Source organism: Polistes canadensis, unplaced genomic scaffold (genome assembly GCF_001313835.1).
Source record: "Polistes canadensis isolate GaletaPanama2010 unplaced genomic scaffold, ASM131383v1 scaffold_37, whole genome shotgun sequence".
NCBI lineage: Eukaryota > Metazoa > Arthropoda > Insecta > Hymenoptera > Vespidae > Polistes > Polistes canadensis.
In genome coordinates this window covers 828,766-841,528 of record NW_014569584.1, presented here as the reverse complement: position 1 = coordinate 841,528, position 12,763 = coordinate 828,766, and the positions used below count along the sequence as shown (strand labels likewise).

At 32.2% G+C, this 12,763-nt stretch overlaps 1 protein-coding gene across 17 annotated transcripts in view; it reads left to right on the top strand.

Moving 5' to 3' along the window:
- Nucleotides 1-12,763, top strand: part of LOC106784523 (calcium/calmodulin-dependent protein kinase type II alpha chain) — a 65,963-nt gene that overhangs the window by 31,810 nt on the left and 21,390 nt on the right. For 12 of the 17 annotated variants that reach the window (XM_014744157.1, XM_014744154.1, XM_014744156.1 and 9 more), the window contains exons 4-10: nt 3,759-3,813; nt 4,230-4,368; nt 4,792-4,894; nt 4,988-5,166; nt 5,510-5,632; nt 5,716-5,799; nt 5,997-6,057. In XM_014744157.1, the coding sequence (XP_014599643.1) occupies nt 3,759-3,813; nt 4,230-4,368; nt 4,792-4,894; nt 4,988-5,166; nt 5,510-5,632; nt 5,716-5,799; nt 5,997-6,057 (744 nt within the window). The remainder of the gene's footprint in view (nt 1-3,758; nt 3,814-4,229; nt 4,369-4,791; nt 4,895-4,987; nt 5,167-5,509; nt 5,633-5,715; nt 5,800-5,996; nt 6,058-12,763) is intronic. The other 5 variants (XM_014744155.1, XM_014744153.1, XM_014744169.1 and 2 more) reach the window with 1 other exon arrangement.

Below are 12,763 nucleotides of genomic sequence, written 5' to 3'. Positions count from 1 at the left end.
AGCCAATCCAACGAGTAATCCTCATCCGATACAAGACGATCCCAAATAGGAAGGAAGGAACACCGTGTTCCACTGTTAGTCTCTTTGTAGAAGAGTCATCCTCCTTTTCATTTCAATTGGAATTGCTTTCCCCAACGCGAATCGAGCTTTCTCGCTCGATTTACCTCACGCGCAAAAGCACCGCATTGCCCTCTGGAAGCCAATCGATTCCATTGTTCTCGCATTCTAAAGGTATCGGACCCTTTCATTCTTCCTCGATAAAACAGTTACAGCCGTCGAGTTTTATCAAAAGACACCCTAGAAAATTGTCATTGAAAATTGTCATCGAAAATTGTCATTGAAAATTGTCATTGAAAATTGTCACTCCATCCAGAGGATTGGTAATATGTTCTATATGTTTTATACTTTATTGTTTTTTTTTGTATTCTTTAGAAACAATTCTGACATGTATCGAATAATTTACAAAGACCCAGAACTTCCCTTTATTCTGCTTTTTCCTCCTTCTTTTTTATACATCCATTTAATCGCTTTTACAAACAGAAGGAAAAAGAAAATAATGAACGTCGCGAGCACATATAGCCGTCTCGTTTTCAAAGTTTTCAGGAATCGAACCCTTTTACATTAAATAAAAATATTATTAAAGAAAAAACATTGTGTAAAATTCCAAATTGTATCTCCGATTCCCAACCATAACGCGGTTAATTCATTCTTTGTGAATATGAGTTGTGAATATGGGTTGTCCAAGCTTATTCAATTTGTATATATGGTAATCCTTTTGTAAAAGGGTTAAATGTAAATAAATAAAAATAAAAAGAAGCAGTTTAACGACATCAAAAGGCTAACCTTGAACCAGCGAAGCTTTTCAACCGGCTGGTATTGGCGGTCGTGGCGAGGGTACGATCTGGATACGGGCCAATCGATTTCTTCCCGAGTTTGATTTCTGGCTCGGTTCGACGAATGCGGCGCAGAAAAGACAACAACATTTTTTCTTTTTTCTTTTTTCTTTCTTTCGTTCTGGCAAAAAGGTCGAAAATGTTACGAACATTTAGAGAAACATTTTGATTAGAAAAAATATGAAGTAACCGGGGCCAATTCGTTAGCCAATACTCACGAGTAGCGTTTTACATTTTGCATTATTTTTAACGAGAGCCTGATATCAAGATATTTCGAATTATTGAGAACCGCTGCGTTCTATAAGCACCCTCTTCGACCAATCGATTTCTTATCTTCGTTATTATTAACGTCCACTCGAAGGTACAAAAAAATACAATCGATATCTCGTTCCTGATCCTTATTGCCCGAGAAAAACCCTATGGGATTTAGAAAATCTAAACTAAACGATTAGCGTGATTAGAAAGAAAAAATTATTATTTTATTTTTTTATGTTTGTTTAATCTCCTCACATATTTCTTTCCATTCTATGCGATACATCCATCTTCGATCGATCCAATTGCATTATTTATAAACTAGTATCGATTTAAAAAGTTACTATCTATTGATAGAATTTATTCATGATACGACTCTGTCTCGAGCGATTTTAATCTGATTGTGAGAAAAGGAACGACGTTTTAAACATTTCTCAATCGTATCCGTTTACCACGTCCATTTCGAATCTTCAAATTACTTCCTCTAACATTATTCAACGTATTCGTTATATGTATACCATGCTATACTTAGTTAGATTTATTTACACATATATATGTGCCAATAATTACGATAATGGTATAAATTAGAAAATTGAAAAGATTCATATTTTTACTTAATCCACAATCACGGAGTGTCTCAAAGCGCGGATCGTCAGGGTTGCGTCAGAGATGTGAGCTTTCCGTTAGATCACTCTCATAATTAGTAGTGACAGGATAGAAAAATTTGTATATTTTTTATTTTCCGAGGCCAGTAGGACTCGTTTTCGAGTCAACAAGTGATACGCATTGATTGTCTCTCTCTCTCTCTCTCTCTCTCTCTCTCTCTCTCTCTCTTTCTTTCAGTACTTCGTTTCTCATGTTTTTCTTCCTGACGTAACGTTTCCGTCTTACTCCATCATATTTCTCGAGCTGTCAGGAAATTTAGAATAAAAAGGAAGAGGGTGCATAGCAAATATCGATATCTCGATCAAAACAAAATCTTTTGACTTTTATTTTTGTATTTATTTGAAAATCGAAAGAAAAATTTGACGTTGAATATTGATTTTGTTGTAATGTGCTTTACGAAATTTGTTTTGTACATTCGAGTTGACTGAAAAGTTCGATCTCGATTTTCGAGATAAATTCAAATGCAAACATTTCGATATTTCGTTATATCGTATTTATAACTTTCCAAGAAACCAAATATTCTTCGTTCGAGGTAAATGAATATTTTCGAGCTATTCGAAAAATCGATATTGTTATAAGACAAATCTAGTTCTATCTCTATCTTGTCTAACAATAAGTTAAGCTAGCTAGCGTGCGGAATAAGAACGGTTCTTTAATTTACGATACCTTTAACTAACGATTTTCTTGTCAAGGCGAGGCAAAGGTCTCAAGAGATTATTCTGAGACATTGTGTTACAAGGGGGATGAGAGCGAACTGGCATATCTAATTTGATCAAATTTATGAAATATAAATGTCTCATGGAGAATGTATATGGGAGTTAGACGTGGTAAACCTCCTTTGAAACGCCACGAAAACGTGTAGAAAATTTCTCCTTCTAACGCACAACCTTTTTCGTAATAATGATTATATATCTTATGCATTATTTGTCTTTCCTCGAGATCAGCAATGATAATACAAACGAGACGAAATATTTCAATAATATTCATATACGTACCACCCTCTTTAACCTTTTCCATTTAAAAAGTAAAAAGTACTTTCGACTAGCCGGAGTTCTATTTTGCTCTCTGGAATATATTCGCTATTTCGTTCACGTTTTAAGTCGAACGTCTCGATGCCAAGGATATTAAAGAAACTACGAATTGGAATTCTTTCTAACGTTGCTAGCAAAATCGATCCTTCGATTCTGGAATTGAAGATGAGCCAAACGCGTCGAGTATCAAAAGATCTTCTTGTTCGTCGATGCTTATACCATTTTTATGAAATCTCTTTGCTCATCTTGTTTGCTTCTTCCTTTAAAACTTTTCCTTTTTTTTCTTTTGCCAATGATGAGAAGAAATTGTTGATTGAAAAACTAGACGACATTTTCTTCCTTGCCGATGGCGTTTGCTCTCGATGAGACATCATTTCGTATTGGAAAACAAGATGTCGTTTGTCTCCTACGTTAATTTGTTTGTCGAGGAAGAAATATCCACTTGACATCGATTAAATGAACTTACTGAAGAGCCTGATAATCTTGAGGAATCTCTCGTTGCTTCTTCGGTTACCTTCGTTGACCCTAATGAAGGAATATTCATAGTTATAAATAATGATACTCGTTTGCTCGCAACAACTTTCAATGCTTTAGATAACCATCTAGGCTACATATACGCGCATTTATTTATTTAATCTACACGCAAGGTCTCATTCTCGAATCTCTCTTCGAGCATCGTCATTTTGAATTTCCTCTCGCATAATTTCCGCCTCAAACACGGCCCCGTACCTTAATATTTCATTTTCAGCCCAATAATTAAGACGGAGAATTGCGAAACTCTCTCTTACGTCGATATTATCCGTCTTATTAAGAACTGTCATTTATTCGATTAATATTTTGCTAAATGAATAAGTACAAATACGAATGTATAATAAAAATAGTCGTTGTTAATTTTGGAAATAATTGTCTGTTTCAGTGAGACTGCACGATAGCATACAAGAGGAAAACTATCATTATCTTGTCTTCGACTTGTAAGTTAATTCTAAAGTTCATATCGATATTTTGTCTTTCCTATAATTAGATTTGTAATTTTGTCAAATGATCTATGTAATCTACGTTGATCATGCATACTTACAAAAAGAAAAATAAATCAAATAGCAATACCATTAAGAACGTTATTTGCGAATTGAAAGCACAATCGAAACAACGTAAACCAAACGCTTGGGAAATGTTCTTATGGCTTTCTTTTATCTCTTTTCTTGTACTTTGTGTTTTAGTTATGTTTTTCATCAGTATTTACTGTTGACGTTCGACGACGTCCCCAAAGTAGACGATCGTTGAGAAATATATTTCGAAAAAGGAAATAGCAAGAGCATCATCTTATTCGCGTCGTTGGTTCCTCTCTTTGAATGAAGCTTTCTAGAGAATTCTCGTAATTTCTTTTCAGAGTCACCGGCGGTGAGCTTTTCGAGGACATCGTTGCGCGAGAATTTTACAGCGAGGCGGATGCTTCCCATTGCATCCAACAAATCTTGGAAAGCGTCCACCACTGCCACCATAACGGAGTTGTGCACAGGGACTTGAAAGTACGTTATACACTTTTCTGCATTCCAATAGAATATTCATTCTATATTTAGAAAGGAAACTACTACTTGGAAAAGCAACTTTGATAAAATAGTCAAGCTCTCGAGGTAGCGTATCCTAGTCAAACTTGGGATTTACTTACACTTTTGATTTTTTCTAAGTGTCTGAGGTCTGACTGTATCAACTCCTATTCCCAATTCTTCGAAATTCTATCTAAGTGAAAATTTGTCAGATATTTCTCAACGCTCTAAACGTGTGATAATTTAATATTCAATGAAATATGTAATTAGGAAAGTATAACTCTTCTGTTGATAGGTTTAGCGTTAATAATAATAATAATTTCACGAATTTAGGAAAACTGTACGAGATGGTTTTTCTTCCAAATTCGTCATAAATTTCGACGATTGTGGTATTATTTTTTGCAGCCAGAAAATTTACTTCTCGCAAGTAAAGCAAAAGGTGCGGCTGTTAAATTAGCAGATTTCGGATTGGCGATCGAGGTGTCCGGTGAATCGCAAGCATGGTATGGTAAGTCATAAAGTTAAACCAATGGGTTTGTTTCTTCTTCGATCGTCGAACAAATGTTTCTTTTATCTATCTTCATACGTCGACCCTAAAAAGGTTTCGCTGGAACGCCCGGCTACCTCAGTCCAGAGGTTTTGAAGAAAGAACCTTACGGAAAACCCGTCGACATTTGGGCATGCGGAGTTATTCTTTACATCCTTCTCGTCGGTTACCCACCATTTTGGGACGACGATCAGCATCGACTGTACGCCCAAATAAAAGCTGGCTCTTACGATGTAAGAATCCTTTTAAAACTACTTTATTATTATATTTCATTATCAAAATGATCACCGGAACGAAATTAACTCAAATTTACTTAAATTTACTTTTGCATTTGAAAAGATTTTCTACAAAATTGGATTAATGTTTTCTTCCCCTTTTTACAAGATTACAAATTTACTGATTGTGAGTTGTAACATACTCTCGCCCCATTTTCTCCATTTGGGAAAACACATAAATGTTTTGGAAAAGATGAGACAAATATATGCCGCAACACAGTTTTATACAACATTTTCATTGATCTGGTAGAAACAGGTAAAAGGTTAATGATAGATTCATGATATAATATTTGTTGTTCAGTATCCAAGCCCAGAATGGGACACCGTAACGCCAGAAGCAAAGAATCTTATCAATCAGATGTTAACGGTGAATCCAAGCAAAAGAATCACCGCAAACGAGGCATTGAAGCATCCATGGATCTGCGTAAGTTTTCACGTCCCTATGAAACGAATCAATGATTATAATCATTTTCTAAGATAACGTGCTATTTTGTTTTCTTATTACAGCAACGTGAGCGTGTTGCATCGGTTGTGCACAGGCAAGAGACTGTGGATTGCTTGAAGAAATTTAATGCAAGACGCAAATTAAAGGTAAGCAGTTCTTTTTTCATTGAAAAATCATCGAATCCACGATGAGGAAAAAAAAGTAAGAATATCTGTTGAAGTGACAGTTCATTGAATGAATCCTTTCGATAATCGCATACTTAGAATTTTCTAATCCATTAACGCGTCTGTAAAAGTAATGATTATTTCGATTAATCGCTCGATTTGCTTTCTTTTTTATTCAGGGCGCTATTTTGACGACGATGTTGGCGACACGGAACTTTTCCAGTAAGTATGATCCACAGGGTAAGTACCTCCGGCCCTCTTCAGCGCTTCATGGACTACGACGGACAGTACATTTACAAGCTCCTATTAAACTTTACATACCCACCCTCCATCTATCTCTCTATCTATCTATCTATCTATCTATCACTATATCTTTATTCCAAACATTTCACGTCCCTTCGTTCATACATCCGTCTTGCATCCCCATCATTAAAAATAATTCTGCTCATCATTTGTTTATTCGCTCAGTTTGATCGGTGCTTCGTACAACGTGGTCTCTCTAATGCATCATTATTTTCTATATTACCAATCGTATGGTATCTAAACTTTCATTAGAAAATTAGATTCCTACCTTATGAACCACTTGTGGACGATCAAACGATATAGAGCATCCGTATTTCTTTCTTTTTTTTTCCATGTATTATTCCATTAGCCCCCAAAATTCTTGCTCATGCACAAAACTAATTGTAAATCTGAAAAAGCCTATCTCTGTCGAGACGATCGAGCAAATAACATTTTCTTTTCCTATGATCCCAAAATTAAAGAGGAGCGAGGCTGAAACGTTCTCGAGGAGAAAAAGCTGCTGAAAATGATCGTTTCAAGGCCAAGCTGAAAAGTACATTTTCTCTTTCTCTCTCTCTCTCTCTCTCTCTCTCTCTCTCTCTCTCTCTCTCGCTCTCCTTCTCATTTCATTCGCTAACGAATCATCATAATTTCATCCTCGCTCGCTCCCTCGCTTGCTCTCTCAACGTAGCACAATTGAAACATTTTTGAGATGTTCCATCCACGAAGTGCTCGTATTATCCTCATAGTCGATGCACTCAGCTCGCACTTCATATATCCTGCAAGGACCGTTCAACGTTACCCAGAAAAAATAATCAAACAAGCGAATATTTTTCTTGCTTCGTAATTCATTCGAATGATACGTAATTATTGACATTTTCTTTATTATTTTTTTCATGTCTTTTTTTTATTTTATTTTATTATAATAATCCATGATTCTGGGTAACGAAAATCATCGTCGCAGTGGACTCAAGCAGTTTTCTTCTCGTCCATGTCATCTTTAACTTGACCCTAATCACCAAACGAGTCATGCTTCGAAATTTTGAAAATTTCGTTAGGAATAATCCATTGGAAAAAGAATGAAAACTTTTGTTTCATCCATTCGTTTTAATTGGATACGCATATATGCATTCCTACATATCTTCAATAACAAACGATTACATGAGTAAATATAATAGTAGAAAATTGTCGATGAATCATTTTCAGTTACATATCCGCATCGTTTTCGACAAAGCAAGCATCGACGTTTAACGTCAATGTCCATTTTGTATACACAACCGAGAGTGCAGTAATGCGAGGATACATCAAATTAAAATACTCTTCTAAAGGATTTTCAAACATTAGTCACGGGTTATTAATTGCAAATGATAAAAAAATGAATGCTCAATCGATTTGATTGACGATAAATTATAGTCATTTTGAAAATACTTTTCTTATGATCGATGAAGTCTTTCTAAGTATCTTTCATGTATTTCTTCCAATCATTGTTCGAAAAATACGCGTCATTGGTTACAATAAATCTAAATTTAAATAGTTTTATTCTAACTTATACTTCATACACATATAAATAATACGAACGTATTCTGTCTTATTGGTAGACAAAGTAGACAAATTTGAATATGTAATAGAAAAATAATAAGTTTTAGGATCGAAACATAAAATCTCTCAACTGTTTCGGTCCACTTGCGAGAGTGCCTCCGAATGATTGTGCTATGTTGTATTGCAATAATTATTCGCGTTGCATATAAGTGTTTTATCCGTAATATTAACAAGATTTCAATATTTCCAACCTCTGATATGTACATTTTTTTCTCATCATCGTTTTAATCCACATTTCGAATTTTATATTTTTAAATAAAGATAATACCATTAGCGATTAAACTTCAAATATTACTTATTTCCTTTCATTCAATTAATTAGAATCAAAATCTCAAATATATAAATTTGGAAAGCACATGAATAATTCCTAATTTAAATCAACCATTTTTATTTCTTTCATTTATTTCTCATTCTTCATTTTACTTGTATTATTTAATTCGTATTAATTATAATTCTAAATGTGGAAATAATATTGTTCTACCTGATTTTTATATACGATTTATAATTGTATATTATATACAAAAATTACTATATATTATATGCATGTATAAAACATACATATAATACGTGTATAATATATACCTGCATATATACGTCTATCCGACTGTAGCATATGCGCACGCGTGCTCGTAAGCATCCCTCGATAGATGCACGAGGAAGTGCATACATACATTTTTCTGTGTGTATATATATGTTACTATTAAAACGTGAATTTCAATAATTTAATTATATACTAGTCATTTCACATGCATTTACAAAAATCGATTATATAAACCATGAAATTGAAACTTGATGTCGAGCATAAAAACAACGATATTAGATAAGTATCAAATTAATTTGGCGTCGCGTATACGTGTGTGTGTGTGTGTGTGTGTGTGATTTCTTCCTATGCAAGTGATATGCATATGTACGCGAGTGTGTGTACTCCTGAAAAGTGATACGTAAATATCTACATATATGAGCATCGTATATGAGGAAATACATTTAACGTGAATAATTATTGAAATATTATTAATTAGAAGAGCATCGTTGAAAAGGAGGATCTAAAACATCGTATGCAATGTAAACGAGTAAAAAAATGTAGAATACCTAATGCAGGAACACGTCTAACACGTCTTGTCTGAATCCGAGAAGAACAACGATTGAGAAGAGAGGAGATGTGTAGAAGTTAAATTCATGAAAAGGAACAGCTTTTCGTTCTCTCTCGGTGTTTATATTCTATTGTAATTGTTTTTATTCTATAGCAAATTTCGTCGCCGCACTCGTAACGTATTGATCTTCGGGTATATTTCATAGTTGTTCGTATTTATTGTTAGTCTTGTTCGAGCTTCCGAAGGTCTAACATCTATATTAGATAAATATCTCATTTTTTTTTCGCGTCGCGTATACGCGTGTGTGTTGTGTGTTTTCTTCCTATGCAAGTGATATGCATATGTGCGCGAGTATATATAGTGTTATAAACAAATCGAAAAATATTTTTTTTATACTTGACATCAATTTCAATTTCATGGTGGTTCAACTGGTCACTTTGGATATTTTATAGATTAATGGATTTCACGTTTTAACGTATGTACATATATATATATTAATACAGAACACATACATAATTACACGAATACACATCAGTGGCTTAACCATTCTACCAACGACCATTTCTATCAAACTTTTCTTAGTTAGCTAAAATAAAAAAAAATGTTAAATTATCCAAAAGGAAAGAAATATAAAATTTGTTTGAGGTTACGCCACTGACCGACCAACGCACATTTTTGCGTGTGACACATAAATAGCATCAGACGTCTACTTAGAATGTCTCCCTTTGATCTCACCCCACCACTTACCCCTACAACCTACCACCACTCTTAATACCCCAATTTTTTTCTTACAATTAGTCGAATAGTTGAAGCATCTTGCACACTCTTAGAGGGATCAATGAACTTATACGTACTTTGTACGTATAAATTTTCATTAATCATAATCTGTTAGTTTGTGTATATCCTTTATCATTTAATTCAATTATTTGAAGTACACTTTGCCTAACACATTGACTAATTTTTTGATTAGAATTATTCTCTAAGTATTATCAAATCCAAAACACATTATGAATCTATCGATGATTTCGAAATTTTTTTTTGGTAAAGATTTTATTGATAATATATTCATTGAACTCCTACTGATACCTATTTGGAAAAGTCGTTAAATCTAATGAGTTGAATTATTGTTATAATAATGACAATATTAAATGGAAGACATACTATTGCACAGCATATTCATATTTCATTAATGAAACATATACATTTAATAATTCGTCGATCAATCTATATTGGATTGCAATTTCACGTATATATGCATAGTTCTTAATTAATCGTTAACGTGTTCTTTTTTCTTTGGAAAAAGATTAGTAATATACGGCAATTCTTTAACAAACGATTATCGATCGATCGACTAAAAGAATCTCTCTTTCTATATATATTTCACTCATTATTCTCTCTCTCTCGCTGTTTTATCCAACATTTCCTAATTAATTGATCCTCTTGTACGTTCTCCCAAATAAAATTTCACTTTCTATTTCAAAATTATATATGCAATATGAATATTTCATTCGGAACTTTTGTAATAGCTAAAAACAATGAAATGAAATTAATTTGTTCTTTTTTTTCTTATAAAAATAATATAATAAAATATAAAAATCAGTTCTTATATATGAATGTTGAATAAAAACATTTAGAAAAAGTTGTTTGATATCGAAGACGCGCGTTTATTTGCATATTTGTAAGCTAGATGGCAGCACCAAAAAGTAAAATCTTCGAGTTGTTTTTCGCGCGTATTAATATTGCAACTCTCGTGACTTTAATCCACTACCAGGAACTACCACACACTACTAGTATCACCAACTTGATTTATATTTCGTCTTTTAATTATAGTACGACATACTAAAATACATATTAACTCGAACAAATAATTAGTCGCGAATGTGTGTTTTACATTATTTTTTCATCCATGGATATTCCAAATATTAATCGTGAGTAGATTATTTTTATTATAACGTTAAATGTATTATACATAAATGCATAAATACAAATCTTCTATCTATAAAATATACAGGTATCTAACATTTTAGGTTAACTTTTCATTGACCTAAGATATTTCGAAGGTAATGCTTATCCGAATAAAATTAATACCCACACGCGTAACGAAAAAACAGAATATCGTTCAAGTTTTAGGTCTATTATTGTCGTAGAGATTTGCAATTAATGTAACAAAAATGGTTTAATTTTATTCTTGATCTACTTTTCTACTCTTATCCATTTGTTATATTTTTTTTAGTTTCAAACTATCCATCCTCTTTATCTCCTTTTCTTTTATTTTTCTTGTAATTCAAAAGGAGAAGTAAAATAGCGAAGCCCCAACAATCAAACTTCGATTAAAATAAAAAATACAATCTAATATAGTTTAAATTTATATATAATTATGAATCATTTGAAACTAGAGAAGTTCAAGAAAATATTGTCAGCGGAGTTAAACATGAGAACGAATAGATTCGGATAGATTATTTCAAAAGAAGTTATTTCAATGTTTTTTTTCTGCATAATCAATACGTAAAAATCAAGGAGAACGTACACGGGCAAATCATACATTTATCGCAAATCATGTAATAATAAAAAAACAAACAAATCCGTTCTGCCATTAATTTTCTCATTGAATCATTTTGTGTTAAAATCTATTTTTCTGTTTATTTTTTGACAAAAGGTGTACTCTATTTTTCATTTGACACGAAGCGGGTCGGAGGTGCTGTGCTTATTCACTAACACACGATCGAAAGTTCTTATTTAACTTTATCAACGTGCGTTGTCTCTTTTCTTTATCTTAAAAAAAATAGCAAGAGTTATATTTGAAAAATTGAACAATTTTACGACTACGTGACGATACATTACGAAACAGTTTTTCGACAAGCTGTATTTTCTTTCTTACTTTATTTATTTCTTTCTTACTTACTTCTTTATTAACTTTCTTTCAATTTCCTTCTTTTTATATATCTTCGCTTATAAAAATTAATAAATCCATTCTATCGAGTTTCTGCAATTTCATCCTATTTTTTCTAATATTTATGCAAATTATGTAAATTTATTAGTTAAATAATGGTCATTATTTTATAACATCGGCATGTAATATAAATGATACGTGATAAATTAGTACAAATATTTGGAAATACAATTTAAAATGAATGATCAGCATACAATAACATTAATATTAATTAATAATATTCTACTAAAAAACGTACCATTTTTTGATACTTCATTATTCATGTACATAAAATGATCATTTATTGAACGAAATGCTTATTTATAATTCAGTCCAAATATACGATGTAATAAATAGAATTATAATTCTTCTCGTTATCTCTAAAAATAAATGTATACTTACCTAACTACTAATTGAGAATAACTTGGTTGTTACATAATTTTCAATATCTTCATTGAATCGTAAAGAAAATCTTAATTCTCAGAAATCGCAGGACTCGAAACGAATGTTGGTAATAAATAGTCTCTGAATTGCATTTGGCATGTCAATTGTTCCATTTTCTTTATTTTGCATCTATAATACTTATTGATAATCTTGCTTCGTTTCTTTTTTATCAATTTTTGTTTTACTTTGCTAATTTCCTTTCTTATTTTAAATTATTTAAATAGTTTTCAAAATTAAATATTTCAAGTTTTACTTTTCTTTTTACTTCGAGCTTTTTATTAGGTTATTATTATATTATTTGAGCATATCACTTTTCCAACTAAAATAAACTAAGTGAATAAATATATCCGTTCTATAACTTGCACGTGGTTCCGCATAAATTTAATTTTAATTTATGATAACGGTTAGTGCACGCGTGTTATTTGCATACTTTATTATTTTCTAATTACAATAATATATTTATTAATATCTGTGAGCTTTCGAGTGAATTTTACTTCCGTAAAAATAAGAGAAGAAAAAACAACAAGTATTTTTACTTATGCCAAGTAAACAAAAAAAGAGATATGACGTTGGAATCGTGAACAAGTGATGATCTTGAAAG